This window comes from Aquarana catesbeiana, linkage group LG05, assembly GCF_042186555.1.
Source record: "Aquarana catesbeiana isolate 2022-GZ linkage group LG05, ASM4218655v1, whole genome shotgun sequence".
NCBI classification, from domain to species: domain Eukaryota; kingdom Metazoa; phylum Chordata; class Amphibia; order Anura; family Ranidae; genus Aquarana; species Aquarana catesbeiana.
This window is the reverse complement of record NC_133328.1, coordinates 116732470-116759475: the sequence shown is the minus strand read 5'-3', so window position 1 is coordinate 116759475 and position 27006 is coordinate 116732470. Positions and strand designations below refer to the sequence as shown.

Below are 27006 nucleotides of genomic sequence, written 5' to 3'. Positions count from 1 at the left end.
GCCTTTGGTTATACAGTAACTTTGGAATAAAGCAAGGTTTTCTGATTAATTTTTGCAAGGACTAAAAGGTTGTGAACATGGCTATTTACTTAGCTCCTTGCATTAGTATATCCAAGTAGATCTAAACCCAAGAACACAATTACAATTACACAAGTACAGAAAAATACCATTGATCCTGTCAAAATTCTTGCGTCCTTGTTACATCCTGTGGACTAAACTGGAATAAATGTTAATGTTTAATAAACTAAACTAAACTGGAAGCAATGTTAAAAGCTTTCTCTTTATTTTTTGTGAACTACAAAGAAACGCCCTCTATGTAATGAAGATAAGGAGGAAGAAAGTGTTTGTGATTCAAATCAAGAGAGCAGGAAAGAGTGCAGCAAGTGTGCATTGTCACCTTATGACAGGAAGAGTGTTATTGGGAGAAACACCAGGATAAAGTTACCCTGGGTCAGCAAAGGGGACAAATCCTTTTATAGCACTTTATGCTGCATACATCCCATTTGCACTTAAAAGCTGTCTGCGTTTTTATTAGTCAGTTTGTTAAATAATGATCATACAACAGTTTGTAATTGCTACTATGACATAAACATACCTTCATCGGAGGAGTGATCAAAATGTGCTTGTCAGCTCACACTTTTTCATAGCACCAAACTTAAAATTGAATGTACAAGATTATACAATAGTGCCATTAGGTAGCACTATTATTTAGCAGGATTTACTTACACTGACCCTAGGTTCACACCTATGTATTTTTAGTGCTTTTTGCAGTTTCCAGAAACACACTACAGTCCATTTAACACGGTTTTCTGTGGCACATCTATGTGTGCCTATGTGTTCTATGTTCACATCTATGCGTTTTGCGGCTCATGTGTTTTTAGAAAAGGTCAACGCTTTTTGCGTGTACCAGACTTCAATAGAATCACACCAGAAACGCAAGTGTTGTGTTAGTGATGCGATTTTTTGATGTGTTTTGTGCTTTTTATTTTTCTGTTTAAACACTGTATATAGCTGGTTGCAAAGGAGGGGGCCAGGAAGTTGGCCGCCACGTCCCCAACATCTGATGAGTCAACAGCTGTCAGCGGGGGTTCCCCACTGATGGATGGATGTAAAAAAATACATTACCGGCAAAAAAAAAAAAATGTGAAAAAAGCAGCATGTGGTCCCCCCATTCCCCCGCCCTTTGGGTCTAGTATAGATTCGGAGGGGACCCCCCATGCCATTTTTTTTTTTAAATGACATAGGGTCCCCCCCATGTTGATGGGGACAAGAGCCTCATCCCGACAACCCTGTGGTTGACAAGATCTGCGGGCGCCGGATGGGGGGGTCTGCAGACTCCGGGTCGGTTACCCGCTAAAAATGAAAAAAGCTTTTCTTCTAAGGCTGTCTTCCTCCGTTGTGTTGTTGCCCGCTGCCTGGCATCTCTTATGCCTAAAGCCATGGGGCGTGGCCCTTGTGACGAGACGTGTTGTCAGCTCAGGGCTTCTTTTTTTAATAAAGGGCTTGTCAAAAACCGGCTCTTGTTTTTTTTTAACATTTCACCTTTTTTGGGTAAATAGGTAGGGATACGATGGGGGGGGGTCTGGGGGCCCCCTTGTTAAAGGGTGCTTCCAGATTCCAATAAGCCCCCCGCCCACAGACCCCAACAACCACAGCCCAGGGTTGTCGGGAAGAGGCTCTTGGCCCCAAAGCACCCATCCCCCCCTTGTTGAGGGCATGGTATGGTTGGGGGGGGGCGCTCGCTCATCTCGTCCCCTCCCTTTCCTGACCTGCCGGGCTGCATGCTAAGATAAGGGTCTGATATGGCTTTTGAGGGGGACCCCAAGCTATTTTTTTTTATATTTGGCGTGGGGGTTCCCCCCCCCGAATCTATACTAGACCCGGAGGGTCTGGTATGGACCGGGGGGGGACCCCACGCGCTTTTCTTTCACATTCAGCCGTCAGCGGGGAACCCGTGTATTCCTATTCTGATTATTAACTTGCATGCTGCTCCATGTGCTTTTCTTTACTGTACAGTTTTAATCGTTATTCGTTCGTTGGAAACATCGTTCGTAGGAAACATCATTAGCAAGTATATACGATGTATTTAGTTGATACAGGGTTTAAACAACATTTTGGTTTTGGTAATTTGTCTTATTAAAAGAAGTTTAGGACATTGTTGTCTAGAGGTCTTTGAAACTAGCATGAATAGCAAACTTCATTCAGTGGAATGTAAGGAGAGGACACTCAGCAGCTGTTTACACATCTGGACTCTAGTGTGGGACACCAGAGCACCTTTTTTAGGGTAACCCACACAGGTGCTCCAGTGGATACTTGTTGGGGTGTCTCTATTCGTGAAATGTGGCCAAAAAGGGTAAGTATTCCGGCTTGTTTCAAAGGGAGTTTTAATCATGTCTTCAACTTGGATCTCTGCCCAAACAGACAATTGTACACCACTTCAATACAATGTTTCATATTCCTATTCCTGGACTCAAATATCTGTGTGCTTAAGTATACCTTTTGTTTCATTCTCATAGGGGAGAAAAGACTCAGACAACCTGATCCCATGGACCCCCGACCTCGCCTGCCGGATTGGGAAATCAGCCCAAGCCCCACCAAGGATGTGGAGAAAGGAGCGGTGGAGGAATTGGGCGACATGGGCACCCCACCAGGTGAGTGTCTGACACCCCAGCTTCTGGTAATCTATGTATACCTGCATATTTCTAAATACATTTTTTTCATCAATTTTAGGTGATGTTCTGGTTGTAGAAGGGGAAGCGGTGGAACCAGTTCCAAGCACCAGCACCCCCCCCCCCCCGAGGATGTTGACAAAGGAGAGGTGGAGGAAGTGGGTGACATGTGCACCACACCAGGTGAGTGTCTGACACCCCAGCTTCTGGTAATCTATGTATGCCTGCATATTTCTAAATACATCTTTTTTCCTCAATTTTAGGTGATGTGCTGGTTGTGGAAGAAGGGGAACCATTTACCATGGACAGTGCCCAAAGATTAATTGGGCAGATCATTGCCTGGAATGGAGATATTGATGCCAAGCGCACTAGCCTGGACATAATGCGTAATCAGCTGGACAATATGCAGCAGGAAATTAAGAACATGATCAATGTTTTGGGGAGAATCTAATCCCTTTTTCCCAAAAAAAAAAAAATCGATCATGTTCTTCATTTCCTTTTTTGCTGACCCTATTCTGGGCTTTGACTTTTAACAATTTTAGGCCTGTTTGTTAAAAAAAATTAAAAAAAATCCAAAAAAAAAAAGAGGCCTGTTTATAATAAAAATAAATAAATAAATAAAAAACAATATTGCCTGTTAAAAATATATATATTAAAAAAAAAAATTCCTATACGCACATGTGAATGTGCACAGAGTAAAAATTATGTTAACAAAATGTGTGGCTTCTTCTCTCAATGCTCAATACTAGTTTTGTAAGTTAAGTGACAATGGGGCTAATTTACTAAAGGAAAATACACTTGGCACTACAGGTGCACTAGGAGAACCTAGGAGACAGCCAAAAAGAAAGGCAAGCAATAAATACATTTCTAGATTTTATCTGATCATTAGTTTTTATTAAGAAAAATTAAAGATTTTCTGGCATTGCAATGGCCCCCCTACCCGTAAAAAAAATCAACATATTTATCCCGAACTTGACGAGCGCTTTGGGGGGCCAAGCCAGTATCCAGGCCCATCAGAGGATTCTCTGTAAGTCCAGCCTCAGGCCCAACAGATGCAAGATAAATGCTTGAATGTTTGTGTAAATAATTGTGCAGGATGCAGCATGCTAGAACAATGTGATTAAGTTTGTAGTCTGCCACGTGGATGCCTGTCTGAAACAGGCGGAACCAGCTGGCCATTATCCCGAAGGCATTCTCCACAACTCTTCTCGCTCTGGCCAACCGGTAGTTAAAAACCCTCCTCTCCGGGGTGAGGGTCCTTTGGGGGAATGGCCTCATCAGGTGATCGCCCAGACCAATGGCTTCATCTGCAATGAAGACAAAGGGGAGTCCTTCCACGTTATCTGCATCAGGTAGCAATCCCAGGCCACCACTCTGGAGACGCTGGTAGAACTCCGTCTGGGCGAAGACTCCTCCATCCGACCTTTCTTCCCCACATCCACATACAGAAATTCATATTGTGCCGACACCACCGCCATTAACACAATACTATGAAACCCCTTATAGTTAAAATAGTATGACCCAAATGGGGTGGTGTCACGATGTGGACGTGTTTCCCATCTATAGCCCCTCCACAGTTGGGAAAGTCCCAACAAGTGGCAAAATGGGATGCCACAGTCTGCCATTCTTGTGGCATTGAAGGAAACTGGGGAGTCAAACAAGAAAAAAAAAGTACTTTTGCACATAGCATTGCAAGCACATTACACAAAAAACATTCTGTCCAGCATCAGTATAACATTAATTTTAAGTAATATTTAAAGACCAAAATATAAGGCCCACTTATCAGATTCTTCACCCCCACTGATGGCCCATTGATAAAAAAAATTTAGGGGGGGGGGATTATAAATCAATTTAAGGACACACAGACCATTTGGATACATTTTTTTTGGGGGGGGGGGGGTTATAAATCAATTTAAGGACACACAGACCATTTGAATACATTTTGGGGGGGGGATTATAAATCAATTTAAGGACACACAGACCATTTGGATACATTTTAGAGGGGGGATTATAAATCAATTTAAGGACACACAGACCATTTGGATAAATTTTAGGGGGGGGATTATAAATCAATTTAAGGACACACAGACCATTTGGATAAATTTTAGGGGGGGGGGGTTATAAATCAATTTAAGGACACACAGACCATTTGGATAAATTTTAGGCAAAGCACTACAATGGAGCTGACAAAATACATTGTTAAGTGACTAGACTAGGTGAATATGGGCCCAGCATAGCATGCTGGGGAGGTTAGTGAAGGCAAATATGCATGCAGGACAAAAAAAGAGCATTAAAAAATTACAGCATGCATGAGGACAAAGGGGACATTCACAGCATATTGCAATCATGGTAATTAGTGTTTGAGTAAAGAAATACAATAAAATGTGATGTTAAAGGATAAAAATCTTACCTTAATATAGTCCTTCTGCAGGACCTGGCTGATGGCAGAACAGGTCTCTGGGATAATGATCCCCAGAGCCTGGGGGGGAGATGCCTGTCGAGAACTTGAGGTCCTGCAGGCTTCTCCCCATCGCCAAGTAGCGCAACATGGCGACTAGCCTCTGCTCCGGACTGATGGCTTGCCTCATGCAGGTATCCTGCCTGCTGATATAAGGGGTCAGCAAAGCCAACAAATGGTGAAAAACCGGGTCCGTTATCCTGAGAAAGTTCCTGAAATCCTCAGGATTATTCTCACGGAGCAAAGGCATGTGAGAGAATTGGTCACGCTGGAGCAACCAATTCTTCGTCAATGAACTCCTCCTCGCCCTGTTCGTGGACTGGGCTTGGGCTGAAAAATGAATGAACTACAGCACCAAGCACATACAATGCACGAGCTCTACGATGAGTACGTACCCGCAACATGGCTTCAAAACGGTCGGCTGGTCAGAACGCACTTAACAGTATGCACTGAAGGACAGCAAGGCCTGTGAAGAGCGAGCTGAAAATCAGCAACGAGCGGACAAGAACACACTGATAAATCAATGCGAACTGACTACACACACTGAAAAGCAGATACAAACCTCACAAACACAAACTGAACAACAGTTAAACGATCTGAAAAACACGAGTCTGAAAAAGCGCGAATCGTCTCTCAAACTTCTATTAACACGAGATAAACACAAAATTAACAGAAGGGGCCCAAAGGGTGGCGCACAAGCTATTACACTTCCTTTTTATAGTCTCGTCGGACCTGGTGTACGTCACCGCATACTGGGCAGCCGGACTTTGGTGTGATCGTGTTTAGGCAAGTCCGTTCGTTCAAAAGTCCATCGGAAGTCCATCAAAAGTCCGTCGGAAAGACCGTCGGTCTTTTGTTGCTGAAAAGTCCGCTCGTGTGTACGCGGCATTAGGCATATGAGAAAGAAGGGTGGATACTGCAGGGATGAGACAGAACATGTAGGGAATTACAGGTGCCTGCTGTTCAGCATAGGTAAGACTTTAAAGCAATGCTGTCAGTAAAAAAAATTGGAGAATACACAGCTTTTTTATTTTCTGCATTGCCAGGACACCTCTGCAAGCAATTAAAATCCTCTGCTAAAGACCACTGATCCTTCTGGACGCGTCGATCTTCCTGGTCCCCTGCGAAGCTCAGTGCTTCCTTCTGTCACCTTCTACATCACTACTGGGTATTTGAACCACTGAGTGCTGTGGAGAATTCAGCTAAAGATGTTAATTCAAGAGAGCGGCATTCTAGAGGTGCAGGCAGAAAAAATAAAATCTATTCACTTTATTCTTTTGCAGATAGCTTAGTTTAGCATTAAACCTGCTGTTGTTTCTTGTTTTTGGAAAAAAAAATAGCAGAAACATAAAGAGAAGAGTAGAGTTAAGAACATGTAATGTGAATGTACAATATATGTGTAAAGTGCTGCATAAATAGTCAGCGCTATAGAAGTACCTGTAATAATAATAATAATAATGTAATCTTCCTTAGACCTATACAGAAAAGGAATGTTAAAAGTAAGACAGTGAAGAAAGAGTATGTGATTAATATTAGTTGACTTACTTGAATCTGGCATTAAAACCAGTATTATCAGCATGGGAACCTGTGAGGGCTAATTTAGAAATTTGCAGCAAAGAAACTATAGCAAAAGTTTTCCCAAGGCAGAAATTGTTTGCTCTAGAAACAGGACTTTATAAATAGGACACTCTTTTGCAGTAGATTTGCACAAAGCAGCCCAGATCCTCCTCTTATGGGGTCCTTCTTCTGGGATCCTGGCCCCTCCTTCCTGTTCAGTGCCCCCATAGAAAGTAGCTTGCTATGGGGGCACCTGACCCAAGTCATAGCTCCCTGTGTCCATTCAGACATGGAGCCAAGACCCGGCCCCCTCTCTCCCCTGATTGGCTAGCCGACTTTGATCGACAGCAGCAGGAGCCAATGGTGCTCCTGCTGTGTCTCAGACAATCGGCAAGGAGACTCTGGACAGCTGAGAAACTTGTGGACATAGCTGGACAGAGAGGGACCTCAGGTAAGTGTTGGGGGGTCGGGGCTGCTGCACACAGAAGGCTTTTATCTTAATACATAGAATGTATTAAGATAAAAAAACCTTCCGCCTTTACAACCCCTTTAATTTCTTTCTGATAAATGAAAAATCAAAAGAACGCTTAACTTCGGTACACTTACCTGTCCCATGTAGGTCACTTGCAGAAAGCCACACAGCCTCCTCAGGCACAGTAGGTCTGTCACACCACAGGCACTTATGATGGCAGCCTTTCATTGAAATGTATGGGAATTGTACCAGGCATGTGCAGCCCAGCCAGGAGGCTTTTCATAAGACAGCTGTGTGGCTCACAAAGTGAAGATTAGCCTGAAGTTATTTAAATTATAACTGTGCTAAAATATTTACCTTCAAATATCTTCTCCATTATTTGTACTGAAACAGAATTGTGCCTTATAATAACAAAAAAAAAAAAATGATTAGCTTTTTTAATCTTAGATGTTTCAAGCTACCATAAAAGGTTTTGCGCTACTTTAGTTCACAGACGGGAGAACACATTTTGGTTATCATAGTATAAATGAAATCCTGTATCTGTTTCATCATTTTCATTGTAATTAAACAAAACATTTGCATGGATCAAAAAATGTCACGCCTAGGGCTAGAGCGTGGCAGCTGTAAGCTCTGCCCCTACACTGGCCTAAATCAGTGTACATACATGTTCCATTTCAGTTAGGAAAGGAGGGTGTAGTTTCAGTTTGGCATCTTTACTTTGGGTGCCAGAGATCTTTGCCCTTCTAATGTTCCATCCACAGCATCCTTGCTGCCACTTCAGCCCCTGAAGAATTTACCCCCTTCCTGACCAGGCCATTTTTTGTGATACGTCACTGCGTCACTTTAACTGACAATTGCGCGGTCGTGCGATGTTGTACCCAAACAAAATTGATGTCCTTTTTTCCCCACAGGGCTTTCTTTTGGTGGTATTTGATCACCTCTGCCGTTTTTATTTTTTGCGCTATAAACAAAGAAAGACCGACAATTTTGAAAAAAAAGCAATATTTTGTACTTTTTTTTGCTATAATAAATTGCCCAAATTTAAAAAAACAAAAACAAATGTCTTCATCAGTTTAGGCCGATAGGTATTCTTCTACATATTTTTGGTTAAAAAAAAAATCACAATAAGCGTATATCGATTGGTTTGCGCAAAAGTTATAGTGTCTACAAAAAGAGGGGATAGATTAATGGCATTTTTATTATTTTTTTTACTAGTACTGGCGATGATCAGCGATTTTTATCGTGACTGCGACATTGCGACGGACACATTGGACACTTTTGACACTTATACAGCGATCAGTGCAATAAAAATGCACTGATTACCCTCTCTATTTAGACAGACATGCCTAGATCTGCCCAGCCCCACCCCCATCCCTCCTTCTCAGATCTCCACCTGTCTTCATAGCCTCGTTTTGGATAGCAGTTTCTCCTGAGAGAGAGGGGGGAGGAGGAGGCAGGCTTTGGAAGTATGTTACATTTGTTTGAAACTGTAATATAGATTACAATGCAACATGCTGCAGATTTTCTAGTGTACAACCACGTGGTTGTTTCTGTATGGCACTGTGATGGGCACTACGATGGCACTGTGAGGGGCATTATGATGGCACAGTGTGGCACACGCCCAGCTGAGGGAGCTACATGTGAGTAAGGTAGCTACAAAATGAGTTTAAGGCTCCATTTCTACTAGTGCAATTTGTCATGCGACTTTGGACACAAAGTCGCATGACAAGTCAAAGCCCATTGATTTCAAATGGCAAACGTTCCCATCTATGTGACTTTGAAAAGGTGCCTGCACTACTTTAATGTGACTTTTGATGCAAATTCGATCCAGAGTGTAAAGTTGCATCAAAGCTGCACTCAAAGTCTCACTTTAAATTGCACAGCATTGGAGTCGCACTAGGGGAAATGTAGCCTAAGGGTCGGTTCACACTAGGACGACTTGTTAGGCGACTTAGCCGCCTGACAAGTAGCGTCCCGTTCTGTACAATGGAACCGTTCTAATCGGAGCGACACAAGTCGCTCCGACTTAGAAAAAGGTTCCTGTACTACTTTGGGGGCGACTTGAGACAACTTGCATAGACTTCTATTTAGAAGTCGTTTTGCAAGTCGCCGCCCCTGTCGTGTCCAGGTCGCCTGAGGCAGTCGCGCTGCAAGTCGCGCTGCCTCAGTGTGAACCGGGGCTTAGGCTAGAGTGCGACTTTGGAGTGTGACTTTGATCCAACTTTACACTCTCTGGATCAAAGTCGCATGAAAGCATTGCAGGTACCTTTTTAAAGTCGCTGATTTTCAAAGTCGTATAGATGGGAACGGGTGCCATTGAAATCAATGGGCTGTGACTTGTCATGCGACTTTATGTGTCCAAAGTCGCATGACAATTCATACTAGTGAAAACAGAGCCTTAGTCTACGATTCCACTATTGCGACCCCAAAGTTGCACGATTTAGAGTGCGACTTTGAGTGCAGCTTTGATCCAACTTTACACTCTCTTCATTAAAGTCGCATAAAGGCATTGCAGGTACCTTTTCAAAATCGCTGATTTTCAAAGTCGCATAGATGGGAACGGGTGCCCCCCCTTGTGTCCAGTCCAGCTCCCTTCTCCTGTGCACAGCTATACTGTATATGCGCACTGCACCTCCCATCCCCCCTGTGTGGATGGGGCTTTTTACTTCTTAATTTTCTCATGAATTAGGATGTTACATAGTTACATAGTAGGTGAGGTTGAAAAAAAGTCCATCAAGTCCAACCTATGTGTGTGATTATATGTCAGTATTACATTGTATATCCCTGTATGTTGCGGTCGTTCAGGTGCATATCTAAGTTTTTTTAAACCATTGAAGCCCCCTGCTGAGACCACCGCCTGTGGAAGGGAATTTTACATCCTTGCCGCTCTTACAGTAAAGAACCCTCTACGCAGTTTAAGGTTAAACCTCTTTTCTTCTAATTCTATTGAGTGGCCACGAGTCTTATGGGGTGACCAGTACGGTATTTGTATATTGAAATCATATCCCCTCTCAAGCGTCTCTTCTCCAGAGAGAATAAGTTCAGTGCTCACAACCTTTCTTCATAACTAATATCCTCCAGACCCTTTATTAGCTTTGTTGCCCTTCTTTGTACTCGCTCCATTTCCAGTAATCCTTCCTGAGGACTGGTGCCCAGAACTGGACAGCATACTCCAGGTGCGGCCGGACCAGAGTCTTGTAGAGTGGGAGAATTATTGTTTTATCTCTGGAGTTGATCCCCTTTTTAATGCATGCCAATATTCTGTTTGCTTTGTTAGCAGCAGCTTGGCATTGCATGCCATTGCTGAGCCTATCATCTACTAGGACCCCCAGGTTCCTTTTCCATCCTAGATTCCCCCAGTGTATAGATTGCATTCATATTTTTGCTACTCAAATGCATTTTTTTACATTTTACTACATTAAACCTCATTTGCCATGTAGTTGCCCACCCCATTGATTTGTTCAGATCTTTTTGCAAGGTTTCCACCTCCTGCGGAAAAGTTAATGCCCTGCTTAGCTTAGTATCGTCTGCAAATACAGAGATTGAACTGTTTACCCCATCCTCCAGGTCGTTTATGAACAAATTAAAAAGCTGAGTTAGACTTACCGGTAACTCCTTTTCTGAGAGTCTTCCAGGACAGCCCATGAGACCTTGGGCTCCTCCTACCAGGACAGGAAACACATCACCTCCACCAGATAAAAGGGCGGTCCTCCAGGCCCATGTCAGTCTTCTCAAGAACCGTAGGACCCTGCAAAACATATGCATAATACATATAACTTCAGACAGAACCGGGTGGGGATCTGGCTGTCCTGGAAGACTCTCAGAAAAGGAGTTACTGGTAAGTCTAACTCAGCTTTTCTCCAAGCGTCTTCCAGGACAGCCCATGAGACGATGAGCCAGAACTTACCAGTCTAGGGAGGGACAACTGCCTGAAGGACCTTACGACCAAACGTCTGCTCCTGAGCTGATAGGAGATCCAGGCGATAATGTTTAATGAAGGTCGAGTAATTGGACCATGTGGCAGCCCTGCAAATTTGTTCCGGTGAGGCACCAGCCCTCTCAGCCCAAGACGTAGACAAGGCTCTAGTTGAGTGCGCAGTAACAAAAGGTGTAGGAACCTCCCTAATTTTGTAATCTTCAGAGATGGCTTGCTTTATCCATCTAGCCAATGTGGCTTCAGATGCACTATTCCCCTTGTGAACTCCAGAAAAGAGGACAAAAAAGGCATCAGTTTTCCTAAAGGTCTTGGTGACCTCAAGATAGACTAAGAGAATCCTTCTTACATCTAGAAAACTAAATTTTCTTTCTAGGTCGTCCTGTGGCAAACTACAAAAGGTTGGCAGTACAATGTCCTGAGATCGGTGGAATGTACTTGCCACCTTGGGCAAAAAACCTGGATCGGTTTGTAAAACAACTCGATCCTCAAAAATCGTGAGGAAGGCTCCTTTACTGATAGGGCCTGCAACTCACTTACCCTACGAGCTGAGGTAACAGCTATAAGGAACACAGTCTTTAATGTAAGTAACTTAACTGAAATACTTCCCAGAGGCTCAAACGGAAATTCAACCAGAGTTTGAAGTACTAGGGACAGGTCCCAAGTTGAACAGCTGCCGCCTGTACCTTTAAGGTACTAACTGAAAGACCTTTGTCGACACCCTCTTGGAAAAATTCCAAAATAGACGGAATATCATGGGTTAATCTTTCATTTTCAGATAACCATGAGTTAAACCTTTTCCAAACTTTGGAATATATGGCTCTAGTAACCAGCTTCCTGCAATTAACGAGAGTCTTGACTACCTTGTCAGAGAACCCCTGGGCGCTCAGTATCTTTTCTTCAGATACCAGGCCATCAAGTTTAAGGAAACCACCTGAGGGTGTGATACTGGACCCTGCAATAATAAGTCTTCCCTTTTCGGAAGACTCCACGGAGGCTCTGAAACCAGAGACTGTAGCAGGGAAAACCATGGCCTCTTGGGCCAAAATGGGGCAATTAGAATGAGATCCGTCTCCTCTAGCAGAAACTTCCGGAGGACTTCTGGAATCAGTCTGATTGGCGGGAAGGCATAGCATAGGCCTGAAGGCCACGGGTTTGCCAGAGCATCGATCCCCAAGGCTTGGTCTGCCGGGTTCATGGAAAAGAATATCTCCGTCTTGCGGTTGTTTCGGTTTGCGAACATATCCGCTATGGGATAACCCCATCCCCTGGTGAGGTCTGCAAAGACTTCGGGATGAAGGGACCAGTTGTTTCGGTCTATCCTGTGACGGTTGAGATAATCTGCCAGGCTATTGTTTGTCCCCTTCAGGTGTACAGCCGAAATTAAAGCTAGATTCCCCTCTGCCCATGAAAGGATCTTGTGGGCAATGGACTGAAGCATCCGGCTTCTCGTGCCTCCCTGCTTGTTGATATACGCGACTGTCACGATATTGTCTGACAGAATTTGGAGGTTGTGACCTTTGATCTCCATCTGAAAAGACTGCAGGGCTCTCTGGACTGCAAGCAGCTCTCTTTGATTGGATGAGGCCCTTGCCTCCCTCGAGGACCACTCTCCCTGTGCTACTGAATTGCTGAGGTGGGCCCCCCATCCCCAGGAACTCGCATCCGTGGTAATTCTTCGGGATATGGGAAAGGACCATGGGAGACCTCCTGCTAGGTGCTAGCCAGTTCTACACCACCACAGGCTTCTTTTTTTCCTGGTGGGAAGCCGGATCCTTGACTCCAGGGACCTTACGTCCCTGTCCCAGTTTCTTAATAGAAACATTTGTAACGGACGCTGACGGAGTCTCGCCCATGGTACCGCGGGAAAACAAGAGGTCATAAGACCTTCTGCCCTCAACACCTCTCGCAGAGAGACCGACTGGTTGATCTGCAATGCTAACATAGTCTGGAAAACTTTGGTAATCTTCCCCTGAGGAAGAAAAACTCTTTGGTTCACGGAGCAAAAATCGTAACCCAGATAAGTTACTTTCTGGGCCAGGATCAAGGATGATTTTTCTTTGTTTATCAGCCAGCCTAGGGACTGTAAGAAGTCCTGTACAGCCTGGAGATCCTCCAATAACTTCTGGTATGATTCTGCAACTATCAGGAGGTCGTCCAAGTAAGGGATCACAGTTATCGCCTTTAACCTTAGTGGAGCCAGCGCTTCCCCCAACACCTTCGTAAAGATGCGTGGGGCTGAGGAAAGACCGAAAGGGAGGGCTTGAAATTGAAAATGTCGGGTTCCCATAGTCGTCTTCACTGACAATCTCAAAAACTTTTGGAAGGCTGGATGGATAGGGATATGAAGATAGGCATCCATTAAGTCCAACCAACGTGGCCATAAAGCAGTTTGAGTATAGTAGGTTTTTAATTGTAAAAACCGTCTCCATACGGAAATGCTTGTATCTGATGGACTTGTTTAAGGTCCGGAGATTCAGGATAAGTCGAAACTTTCCCGACGGCTTTTTGACCACAAATACATGGGAATAGAATCCCTTGCCCTGCTCTGACTGTGAAACAGGAATCAGGACTTTTTGATCCAATAAGTCTCCGATCTGGAGACCCAGAGCCCTCGCTTTCTCTCGATCTTGTGGAGGAAAGGTGACCAACAATCGTTCTGATGGTTGGTGAACAAACTCCAGCCTGTACCCGTTGGTCACTAGGTCCAGGATGAAGGGGCTCGAAGTGACTGCTGCCCACTGTGGGATGAAGGCACTCAATCTTCCTCCCACCGGGGAACACAAGTCACTGTGGCTTGGTGGGCTGTTGAGGAGGGTTAAACAGCACTCCCCCTTAGCCTCTGCCTTTGTGCCCAGTCCAATGTTTTTTCGGCCTGCTGTCCTTTTCTCTAGGACTCTGTTGCCTGCCTTGGCCACGAAAAAAATTTCCTGGCTGTCGAGATTCTTTTTCTTTGGAAACACCTTTTTCTTATCAGCCATGCGTTCCAGAGCCTCCTGCAGTCCTGGGCCAAATAAATGATCGCCTGTTAAGGGAAGCCCACAAAGGCGTAATTTGGAGGCTGGGTCCCCTGACCAGGTTTTAAGCCAGATGCTTCACCTGGCCGAGTTCACTAAAGCCGAAGTCCTGACCGACATTCTTACCGACTCTGCGGAAGAATCTGCCAAAAAACCTACAGCTTGAAAGAGGAGAGGAAAGGACTTCAAAATCTGCTCTTTCGAGGTACCCGCTGACAGGTATGACTGAATCTGAGTCAACCAAACCTCCAGATTCCTGGCCACACAAGTGGAGGCTAGAGCTGGTTTCAGGTTCCCAACCGCTGAGTCCCAGGCTCTGTGGAGAAGGATATCCCCCCTCTTGTCCATCGGATCCTTAAGCGTGCCCATATCATCGAACGCTAGGTCCGAATTTTTTGAAACCTTTGAAAGAGGTGCGTCCAGCTTCAGTTTTTTATTCCATGGCTGCGCAGTGTCCTCATCAAAAGGGAACCTTCTTTTTAGGTTACTAGAGAAGAATGGTTTTCTCTCCGGGTTATCCCATTCCAGTTTAACAGTATCAATCAATGAACTATGGACTGGAAAAACTCTAGGTTTTTTTTTTTTATGCAATCCCTTATACATAAGATTGTGTTTGGATAACTGAACCTCCTCTTCTTTCAATTCAAGGGTGGTATAGATAGCCTTTAACAAGTCATCCACATCCTCTACAGATAACTTAAATCTCGAGCCTCGAGTGGATTCTCTATCCGTGGGCTCTATATCTGACCCTGATTCTTCAGGGGAAGAACGGGTAGATCTGACCTCAGCCTCAGAGTCTTCAATCTCTGCCTGCTGCGGAGTGCTGACTGAAGCTCTCTGTGTGGACGGACCCTCTACTGGGGTCTGGAGCTCGTCAATAAGTGTTCTAAAAGAACTAAAGGTGGACGCAAGCTCGTCCCTAACAGAGGTTAGCATTTTCTGACAAGAGGTAACTGGGTCATCCTTTACAAGGCCATCTATACAGCTGCGACAAACGGCTTTGCTCCACGAGGAGCTCAATTTGTTTGCGCACACCGCACATTTCTTTTTAGGTGGCTGCGCTTGAGTCTTGTCTTGGGTCTTGGTCTGTAAGACAAAAAGATAAGTGACCCCTAATGAGACTCATAGCCACCCCACCACTCCAAATCACCATGTGCAGGAGGGAGGAAATGTGTCCCCTTAACCCACTACTACAGAGAGGGGAGGGGGAGGGAACACTCACAGGGAGAGCAAGATAGTGACATAAGACTTCAGGCTTACCTGTGAGGTGCTGGTGTTGGGCGCATCGACTGCCTGTGTAGGAACTGCAGATTGATCCATCTTGCCCCTTTCTGGCTTTCCACAGCCTGGCTGCTTTCACCAGAAGACACCAGCGGCCAGTGTCTCCTGTTCGCGCCGTTTAAGGAGACTGGACCCGGCGTCCCTGGCGCCCGGCGATGATGTCATATGCCCCGGAAGAGACCTGCTCAGTACTTCCTGTGGGCCAGCTTGGAGCACAGAAGCCCCGCCCCCTACTCAAGCGCCACAGCTTCCTGCTTCTCCTCACACAACTAGCCACGCTGCCTGTGAGGAGAGGAACCGCTGCTTTCCTAAGAACAGCACTATGGGAGCTGACACCATGCCGGTCCTGGCCCTCTCCAGGCACTGAGACACAGGAGATCGCAGCACAGCCAACCTCTCCAGCGGAGTGCTGCTACTGGCAGAGGAGAGGTTAGTGAAATGCCCCAAATAGCCCTATAGAGCCCCTGCTCATGAGACCTAGGGACCAGGTTCCAGGAACATGTTACCTCCCCGTCCGGTGGAAACACAAATAACTGACATGGGCCTGGAGGACCGCCCTTTTATCTGGTGGGGGATGACGTGTTTCCTGTCCTGGTAGGAGGAGCCCAAGGTCTCATGGGCTGTCCTGGAAGACGCTTGGAGAAAATAGGATTGGTTCCAGAACAGAACCCTGGGGGACCCCACTACCCATCCCTGACCATTCCGAGTACTCCCCATTTATCACCACCCTCTGAACTCGCCCTTGTAGCCAGTTTCGAATCCATGTACTCACCTTATGGTCCATGCCAACAGACCTTACTTTGTACAGTAAACATTTATGGGGAACTGTGTCAAATGCTTTTGCAAAATCCAGATACACCATATCTACAGGCCTTCCTTTATCTAGATGGCAACTAACCTCCTCATAGAAGGTTAATAGATTGGTTTGGCAAGAACGATTCTTCATGAATCCATTCTGATTACTGCTAATGATACCGTTCTCATTACAAAAATCGTGTATATAGTCCCTTATCATCCCCACCAAGAGCTTGTATACTATTGATGTTAGGCTAACTGGTCTGTAATTGCCAGGGATGTATTTTGGGCCCTTTTTAAATATTGGTGCTACATTGGTGTACAATGAGAGAACACTGGGCAGGAACCTGTGATCAGCTCCTTCCATCCTGTATACACCCACTGGCTACACAGGAACAGTGTCCCTTCCAGGAAGTGACATCACTAGCTTTCAGCAACCACACTCACTGGCTGATTTTACTCTCAGAAGGAAGTAGAATTGAAGTCATGTGACGGCACTGGATTCTGCAAAATAAAAGGTAGAAAAACTGGGATTTTTTCATTTTGAGACATAAGGCTGAACTTAGCTCACATTAATGATTGCACGGTGGACTTCCACTTTCATTATGGGTGGTGGATGAATGTGACACTGAAACTTTTTAAAGTAAAAAAGGTACAGTGTAAGTTTGAACTGAAGTTTATACCATTTATTGCAGCTATATTCAGCAGCTTCTTACTTTGCTACTAAATTGACCTAAAGACTTGTATTAATGAATTTGTGACAAACAACTCCACTCTCTGAAAACTAGGAAGCAGGGAAAGTGGAGGTTCAAATCAAAGTAATACATTCAATTTAAAATTTAAAAAAAAGATCATACCACAAACTCTATGGAAAGGGAAAATACCCATAAAACATGAAAACAAGTATCATGTATCAGTCAGGGTTGGACAGAAGTTCTAGAAACAGAGAGGCGGATGTGATTATTCAAGCTTTTCAGCCCTCTTATCACACTATATTTTGGGTGCTTTAATCTCCTTTAGTGCAAAAAAATTATTTGAAATGTGCAGCAGCTTAGAGGATGTTGATGAAATTTAAAAAAAAAAAAAAAATCTCATGGCTGCTATGGGTCATGGCTGCTATTACAGCTACAAACTTGTTGAAACCCCTTGATTGTAATAACGTGTGGAACACTTCCTTGGTAGGAATGAGGTTGGATGTGTTTGAATTCTAATCTGAACCCAAGTGGCAAGTCTGCCAAAAAGTTGTCATCTGTACTGGGCTGCAAGAAAACACGCCCCTTGTATATATGTGGCTGCAGGGTGAGAAATGTCCCCAGTGCAGGTGGCAGCTTCCTTTTTTGCTCACTCACTTGGGTTCAGATTAAGATCTGAACAAACTCATCTCTCATCCCCAATCCTTGGCAGTCTAATGGCTTAATATTCTTTTGTGTAATGAATTATTTAAAATGTGCAGCACTATTACAGTATGCTCTTTGTTACTCATAGATGCCTTTTTGTGACCTGAGCAGCAACGGAAACACAGCCAGCAATAGGTGAATCCTACAGCACTGTAATAGAAATTGGGAGTGTATGGATGGCGATCTCCAGTGAGCTTTACAACAGCTGACGTTTGCAGAAGAGATCCGTCCTATGCACAACTGCCAACTTAACTTTAGAGAAAATTTGGACACCACAAGAGAAAGTTCAATAATTTACTATCAATGTTTCTACATACAATAAACTTTAGAAAATGAACCTGCTAGAAATAAAAATATTAGAATAACAGCGTCCTGTTGAAGAAATAAGGCATAAAATCAAAGAAAACTGGATTTGAACTATATTTTTGCACACTTCTCTTCTTTGATTTACATTAAAAATGAGATATTACTAAAACTGCATTGGTCAAGATGCCTGCATACACACAATCATAGATTATTGGATAACAACTAATAGATTAGAAAAAAACATCTTTAAATATAAGAAAAGCAGAAATTTTGCTAGAGACCTCCGTACTCAAGGTCGCTGGGTATAAGGACGTCTGGAATTTTGTCTTTTTTGTTCCTTTTCTTTCTGCAACTACAAAACATGCAACATGAGCAACAGAACACCACTGGTAATGCAAAAAATATAAATAAATCCAAACTTTTTTAATGCAGTAATGCAGTCAGGCTTCATAAACAGTAATAGATGTGCAAGTCTTTTTATTTATTTTTAATGTACTATTGTGCTGCAGTTCTTGTTAAAATGTTGGCAGCAGTCTGTGTTGTGCAGTTGTCCAGACCACCAGCAATCCAGCACATCTCCTATATATTATTATACAGGATTTATACATAGTGCTCCAAAAAACAGCGCTCATGCTCTCAGAGAAGCATTGTTTCTTGGAGCTATATGCAGGGGTGTATCGGTCCATTGCTCTATGTTGAGCAGCAGTTCTGACCTCCAACGTACTGCCAACGCATCACATTTTAACAAAGGCTGCAGCATAATAATACACTAAAAAAAAAGCCACATCTATTCTTGTTTGTGCAACCTGACTGAATTATAGTAATAAAATAAATACTTACCTGCTCTGTGCAATGGTATTGCACAGAGCGGCCCTGAACCTCCTCTTTTGGGTTCCCCCATCTGCGCTCTAGACTCCTCCTCCCTTTCGAGTGCTCCCATTGGAAGTCGCTTACTATGGAGGCACTCGTACGTGGGCTCCATCCCGAGCTGGGCTGTGTGCGTCTAAAGACACAGACAGCATGGTTCAACACCACCCCCCGCTCCCTCCTCACAGGATTTCATTGACATTAGCAAGAGCCAATGACTAGTGGGGCTGAGGGGAAACTGATCACGGAAGGTTTTTTTACCTTAACACAGAGAATGCATTAAGGTAAAAAAACCTTAAGCCTTTACAACAACTTTAAGCCAATTATTATCATGGATTCTCAGCCCACACTATGAACTTGTTCAATACAGCCTTATCTACTGCTACAGTGCCATCTTGTGGCTATTCTACAATATAACATTTTCACTTACAATATTTCTGTTGAAGTAAAAATCAAACCACATACTTTTACACATAAATGTGTATCAGCTTGATTCAGATGATACAACCTTCTTTATTCTTTAAGTAATGTTCTGTGTTACTATTCACTAACACATTTTTCTTCAACTGAATTTTTTTCATTGATGGCAGGCCTGAACCTGACAGGTGCCTGCAACATACATCTCTCACTAAACACAATTAGTCATCTTAACAAATTTTTGTAAAATAATTCACTGTAAAAAGGGATTCTTATGATAATGCACTTACCATCACAACCTTTTTTTTGAACCCTGATATACTATAAAATATGGATATTCAAATAGAAATACACTTTCTCCAAGTAGAATTGTGCTATCAGAGAAACAATTTTTTTCCCTGAGGCAGGGACTTGTATAAATAACTCTATGTATTATGTAAGGCTATACAAAATCTTTTTTTGAGCTGTATGAATGAAAACAATCAAAATGCAGATGATCCAAATAGCTTAGAAATCTAGTCGATTAGCTGTCAACCTTTAATATCAGATTATCAGAAAGGGGCTCAGTGTGAACAACAGAAGCTCTTCCTTGCAACAAAAGTGAATGAGATTAAGGTCATTGTAAAGGCAGAAAAACTTTCTGCATGTAGCTCCCCTTAAAGCCACCCAAATACATACCTAAACCCGATGTCCAGTGATGTGCACAAGAGCCAAAACTCTTTCGCTCCTCATTGGCTCAGGGGGGGCAGGGCCAAGCCCTGCTCTGTGTGTCTTACGGACACACAGAGCAGGGCTCAGGGGCAAGAAGTGGCCCCATAGCAAGCAGCTTACTATGGGGGCACTCGACAGGGGTGGAGCACAGAGCACCGGCAGGGGATCCCAGAAGAGGAGGATAGGGACTGCTCTGTGTAAAACCACTGCACAGAGCAGGCAAGTATAACATGTTTGTTATTTTAATAAAATAAATAATGAAGCTTTACAATCACTTTAAAGCTGTACTAAACCCAAAAGCAAACATTATATTGCAGCTTACTAATTCTTAGATGCGATTGCTGCATTACTTTTATTGTTTAGGCTCTCTTTTATTTTCACCTGGTTATCCAACCAGTAAGTCTGATGTTTTTCAAAAGAACAAGCTCTCATAAGGATGTAGTAGTTACAGGCATCAGACAAACCATTTACCACTGACAGTGATGCTTACATTGGTAAGCTTTTATTCAATTATGTAAAACATTTATCCCAAAAGGTAAAAAAACAAACGGTTTGTTGGTGTATTTAAATCTGCTAGTACATTTCCCAGAGTGGTGTCACTCTTATACAGGTGGTGTGTTACTGGCCACAGCACCAGGTGAAAACAGAGGGGAAAAGAGGCTAATAAAACTAATGCAGCCACTACATCTAATGATTGGTAATCTGCAACATATTACATTGTTGGTTTTGGGTTTAATGCCGCTTTCAAGCAACCTATGGCATTCCTCTTGTTATACAATCTAACCTTTTATTGCTCCTTTTCTTTTGCCAAAGCTCTTTAGCAAGCCTTAGATAGAAGCTCTGAAACTCAGTTAAAAGTCCACTTACTTCATCTGGCATTTCTCTCTTGAATTGAGAAACTGAGTCACAAAGAGCTTACAGCAGCCTCACTAAAAACATCAAAGTGTAGAGCTTTAGAAAATAAAAAAACACAATATGTTTCCCCATGTTTTGTCTCTGTAAAAACACTGTACAGAAAAAACCTGTTGATCTAGCCAGAAATCTAGTGCTTATAACTTGCTGTAGAAGCTGACAAAATTGCCTCTGCTGCTCTGAAATCCCATGCAGTACTGTTTACCCGGTCTGAGATCTCATCTGCTGGGCTACAAAACACCCCCCCCTTAGGTTAGGGAGATAGGGAGGGGTTCTGTAGTCCATAAATTATGTTAATAAATTTAGTGCTGCAGAGGCACTGTGTTGTCTGTTCAAACAGAAAGTAAGGCGTACACTGGATGTCTGGCAGATCACTAGGTTCTTTTTTTTTGTACTTGCAGTGTCTGTAAAGTGATATAGATAAGGAAAGCCGGCAACTTGCACATCCGTATCAAAGTCTTCATTTAGCTACAGAATAGTGACTAAGGTTATCTGCCGAAACAAGCTGTTCTTATCTTCACTATTCTGTTGCTAAATAAAGACTTTGATACGGATGTGCAAGTTGCCACCTCTCCTTATCCATCTGCATTCTGTTTGGGTGTTTGGAGGACACTTAGGCTCCATGCACACAGGATGCTCAAAAAGGTCGTTCTGAACGTCGGATTGCTGGCAGGAAACCGCTGCTTTAAAAACGCAATTTCATCAGCGTTTTGCATTGCCGTCAATGCACGTTTAGCGGCGATAGCTTTCAGCCGCGTTTCCCTGCCTCTATTCAAAAATCAATGGTTCCCTATGGGAGCCCATTGATTTGAATAGAAGTCGCACCAGAAGTCGGATCATCATGATCCTGCGCCCCCCACCCCAAAGCACTTTGTCCCCATTTTGATGAGGACAAGGGCCTCTTCCCGACAACCCTGGCCATTAGTTGTCGGGGTCTGCAGGCGGGGGGCTTATCGGAATCTGGGAGCCCCCTTTAATAAGGGGGTCCCCAGATCCTGGCCCCCCACCCTATGTGAATGGGTATGGGGTACATCTTCCCTCTTCTCTTCTTCCAATGTTGACGCGACGCTCTCTCCCGCTGTAATGACGCGCGCGCGGTGTGCAACGACTTATATTGGCATGGGGCGTGGTCACGGGGTGATGTCATCTGGTGACCCTGCCCCTTATGACGTCACCGTCCCATCATGCCCCGGGTGGTGATGGGAGAAGAACCGAAGAGAGAGCGGAGATGTTGGAAGAGACCCCCGAAGTCAGAAGAGACCCCCCAGAGACCCCCAGAGCTGCCTAATAAATTACTTTAAAAACCTGTGTAGTGCGTTTTATTTTTGACACTTTTTTCCAGGTGAATGATTCACATAGGGTGGGGGGCCGGGATCTGGGGGCCCCCTTATTAAAGGGGGCTCCCAGATTCCGATAAGCCCCCCGCCCGCAGACCCCGACAACCAATGGCCAGGGTTGTCGGGAAGAGGCCCTTGTCCTCATCAACATGGGGACAAGATGCTTTGGGGTGGGGGGGCGCAGGCCCCCCCTGCCCCAAAGCCCCTACCCCCCATGTTGAGGGCATGCAGCTTTGTACGGTTCAGGAGGAGGGAAGCGCTCGCTCGTCCCCACCCCCTTTCCTGACCGGCCGGGCTGCATGCTCGGATAAGGGTCTGGTATGGATTTTAGGGGGACCCCCACGCCGTTTTTTCAGCGTAGGGGGTTCCCCTTAAAATCCATACCAGACCGAAGGGCCTGGTATCGTCTAAGGGGGAACCCCACTTCAATTTTTTCATTTTGGCGGGGTTCCCCTTCATCCTCAGCACACAAGTCGCACCCCAAGTCGGATCATGATGATGCGACTTCTATTCAAATTAATGGGCTCTCATAAGGAACCATTGATTTTGAACAGAGGCAGAAAAACGCCCTCGTTTAACACCTTTTACCGGAGTCTGGCGTTTCCAGGACTGCTCTTGAACGCAATTTTATGGCGTTCAGAAAACAGCCCATAAACTCCACTGCTGATAAACGTCCCAAAATGTCCATGTGTGCATGAATACATAGGATAACATAGAGTGGAGTTCATGGGCTTTAAAAAAAAAACGCCAAAACTCCAAAAAAAACGTCCGTTTATGAGCTCCAGTGTGTATGGAGCCTTAGAGCCAGAGCATTGACTATTCAGATTCCTTATGTCTATTCTGGGACCCTGAAGTGAGCGCTGCATGTGTTTTTCAATTGTAAAAGTGATATAACATGCAGAAATGTGCATGTATTGCATTAATTTGGGTCTTTCACTTTTTTTTCATAGAAGGTAGCATTGTGACATTTGTTGAAAAATCTCCCTCTACGATAACAAGTACTTGCCTAAAGTTTCCATTATTGCCCTCTAGCATCTCAGAAATAGCCAATAACTGCACATAATCCCCTTAACCAGAAACATAGCTTCCCCTAATCAATCCATGTATGGCCAGCTCTACTTACTCTTTCTTGGTATCGCTTTTCAAAATAAATCATGTCATCTTCTTCTGTTCTCACCACACTGGGCAACTGTTTATCTGCACTGGGAAGTCCTAAAGGGGAAACAGAAAAGATACTTTTAACCACGGAGCAGTGACAAGTTCTATCAGTCTACTGAATTGTTATAAAGAGATTACGAAGGGTAACCCAAAAACAAAAATGAACTTTTTTTCTTTTTCGTTGTGCGACACAGGAATTCAAAGACTGTTGGGTTATACTAACAACGGTATAACCACCTATATTTCCTGAATGCCTCCGTTGTTTTTGCTGTTTGGATCTGCATATCCTCAGCAGTAGCTTTGGAAGCTGTACCCAAACCCCATTGGATTGATAATCGTGAGGCTTGCCTGGAATGAGGAATGTATAGGCTCTGCATTGTGGCACTTTCCAGACTCAGATGTCATCTTGTCTCTGAAGATGCATTTTATGAGTAGGCTGAGTAAGCTACAAGCAGTCCCCAGTATGTTTTGTGTGCTTGTAAAGCCTAGTACACATGGGCCAAATGTCGGGCAACAGTCGGCCCATGTGTACTGCAGCTGATCTGACAGAAGCCAGCCTTTCAAAAAAAGGTCTGCCGATTGGCTCCCGATCACCGCTCTCAGCCAATAGCTGAGAGAGCTGACGAGAGTGTACTGGCAAGGGAGGGTGCCCCCTTGTCGGAACACAATAGAACAGCAGGGGAGATCACTGTACTAATATCTAATAGTTAGTAAAGCATCTCCGACCTGAGCTGTCAGTTTGTAGTGTGTGCCAGGCTTTAGTGCTTTGTTGCTGTTGCCCACGTGTTTTTTTTTTTTTTTTTTTTTTTTTTATACAAAGCTGAGGCATACTGGGGACAGAAAAGGGTTATGCCAGCTGTCACTGTTTTTTTGTTTTTTTTTGTTTAAACCATCAGGATCTGAATTTATGTGTCCATCAATAAACTCCATGAAATGGATTTTATGGGAAGTACACATATCCTTTTAAATTGCAGCTTACTATTCCTTAGATGAGGTGCCTGCATTCGTTTTTTGTTTTAGGCTTTTCATTCTTTATTTTCATCTAATTATGCTTTGACCAACACACTTCCTGTCTCTAAGTGGCTACATTTACTCTTCCATTGTATTTATGGAGGAAGCCACTGGTGCCACCCAGGATGCACTTTAAACATGTCTGTCTTTGTTCATTGGGGTTTATGGCATTAGTTGTTTACAGAAGAATGTAACATGGTTTATACGTTCTATTAAGCTCAAAGGAAGTGACAAGGACGGCGCTTATCTGACAAGATCAACCGGTATTTTCTGTACTTGCTCAAATTGTGCTTAACCTGAAAAAAAAAATGAGTGCAGCCACCACATATATAGATATAAATATTTTAGTTATAAGCTTATTTTAAAGCGGAGTTCCACACAAAAATGGAACTTCCGCTTTTCGGAACCCTCCCCCCCCCCTTCGGTGTCACATTTGGCACCTTGCAGGGGGGAGGGGGGTGCAGATACCTGACTAAGACAGGTATTTGCACCCACTTCCTGGCATAGACTCCCACAGGAGTCTACGCCTCTTCCCGTCCCTTCTCAGCTGTAGCTTTGGAAGCTGTACCCAAACCCCACTGGACTGTCTCCTGGGAAACACACAGGTTCCAGGAGATAGCGGGGACCAGTTAAGACGCGCATGCGCAGTAGGGAACCGGGAAGTGAAGCTGCAACGCTTCACTTCCTGATTCCCTCACCTAGGATGGCGGTGGCAGCTGCCGAGAGTCAAGCGAGTGATCGGAGTCGGCTGCCCATGTCGCTGGACCCTGGGACAGGTAAGTGTCCATTTATTAAAAGTCAGCAGCTGCAGTATTTGTAGCTGCTGGCTTTTAATATTTTTTTTTAGGTGGACTCCCGCTTTAAAGCTAAATGCAGATAAAAAGACAAAAATTAACGCAGTATGTACCGTATTTATCGGCATATAACACACACAGGTGCATAACACGCACATTCATTTTAAGAGGAAAGTTTCAGGAAAAAAATTAAATTTGAAATAAGGAACATTGAAGCAAAATAAGGGTCAGTGCCCATCTGCAGCCTCACCATTGCCATCAATGCAGCCTGATTAATGCCCACCTGCAGCCTCACAAGTGTCATCAATGCAGCCTTATTAGTCCACATCAATACAGCCTCACCATTGCCATCAATGCAGCAGCCTCACCATTGCCATCTACTGACTTCCTATTACAGAGGCCGCCAAGTAAACAGGAGATTCTCACTGTATGTAATCTGACAGCACTCGTTCCCCCCCCCCCCCCCCCCCCCGTTCCAAGGCAGCTGAAATTGAAGTATTGGCGTATAACACGCACATGCTATTGGCACCTGATTTTAATGGTGAAAAAGTGAGTGTTATACGCCAATAAATACAGTATTCATTAATACCCCAGTAAATGTATATTTTATGCAAGTAGTGCAAGTACCTGAATTTCACTTGGTATCAGCTGGGAAAGGGACAAAACCAAGTGTTACTTAAAGTAAAATTCCAGGCTAAACCTAACTAGTTTTAAAAATGCTCCCTCATCCCTCCTAACGCCTATGCTGACTAGCCTATGTAAATAAGATGTATTTTTAAAACTAGTTAGGTTTAGCTTGGAATTCTACTTTAAACTGCAGCAGAGAAAATTCAGGTCTCCTGCCCTGATAGAAAGGGCTGTGCAGTGACAGAGCCGTGTAATTCTCAAAACTGGTGAGACAGCTCCCTTATGTATACCCAATCTGTGTATTTAGCTGAGGTTCAGTTTTAGCATTCAAAGGTGTGTTTGGCAGACTGCAGCACTCGGGAGGACAAGGAAGTTGGCAGACAAGTAACTAATGCTGTGTATGACATGCTGTAAAAGACACATTAACATCTGTTTGCAGTTACGCTGTAAATACTGCATTTTAACAGTGTTTATGTTGCTCTGAAAGTGTGAATTTTCCCGATGGCATGAAGCCTGATGTCTTCCCACTTAACCCCTGCCATTTTTATTAGAATAAAACCACAAATATTAATATACTTAAGCAGTGGGACTCTTCGAAAAAATCCCCAAGGGAAATCTTCTCATGCAACTAATTGCCATTATCTAATGCTATTTATCTTTCAGACCATTAGATTTTGCTTGCATCAACAAAACTTCCAGTGTGTTTAGAGGGGCTGTATTGTACAAAGGCTTAAATCAAAGAAAACAAGTGGAACTGACATGCATAACTGTTTTTACAGATGGTGGATCCCATTAACAATATCAGAATATGTTTTTTCACTAAACAAAAGTTTCAAAAGCCTCTGATGGAAGCTGCCATTCTCTGACTCACTGACCACATGCTACATCCAAGGTTGTGTATTCAACATAATTCAATTATCATGCAGCCTGTGAGTTGGGCAATAGTTGTTCCAATATAGGCTTCTTATGTGTGTTTTGCTTTGTAAAGGGTTTGCAACATTTTTCACCAGACAGAAACAAATCTAATGGAAGCGCAAATATGTAAAATCACACTGTTATAGCCCATTCACACAGGGACGACTTGTCAGGCGACCTAGTCGCCTGACAAGTCGCCTCCCGTTCTGTGTTATGGAACCGTTCTAAGGGGAGCGACGCAAGTCGCTCCGACTTAGAAAAAGGTTCCTGTACGACTTCGGGGGCGACTTGGGGCGACTTGCATAGACTTCTATACAGAAGTCGTTTTGCAAGTCGCCCAGGCAGTCGTTTGCAGGTCGCTTTGCTGAGGC

At 43.9% G+C, this 27006-nt stretch overlaps 1 protein-coding gene across 2 annotated transcripts in view; it reads right to left on the bottom strand.

The window, feature by feature from the left end:
• Positions 1–17860: 17860 nt before the first annotated feature.
• FAM221A (family with sequence similarity 221 member A) overlaps positions 17861–27006 on the bottom strand; it is a 45540-nt gene continuing 36394 nt past the window's right edge. For both annotated transcript variants that reach the window (XM_073630105.1, XM_073630104.1), the window contains exons 6-7: positions 23254–23342; positions 17861–18238 (exon numbers count right to left, since the gene is read on the bottom strand). In XM_073630105.1, the coding sequence (XP_073486206.1) occupies positions 18176–18238; positions 23254–23342 (152 nt within the window). In that variant the 3' untranslated portion in view covers positions 17861–18175. The remainder of the gene's footprint in view (positions 18239–23253; positions 23343–27006) is intronic.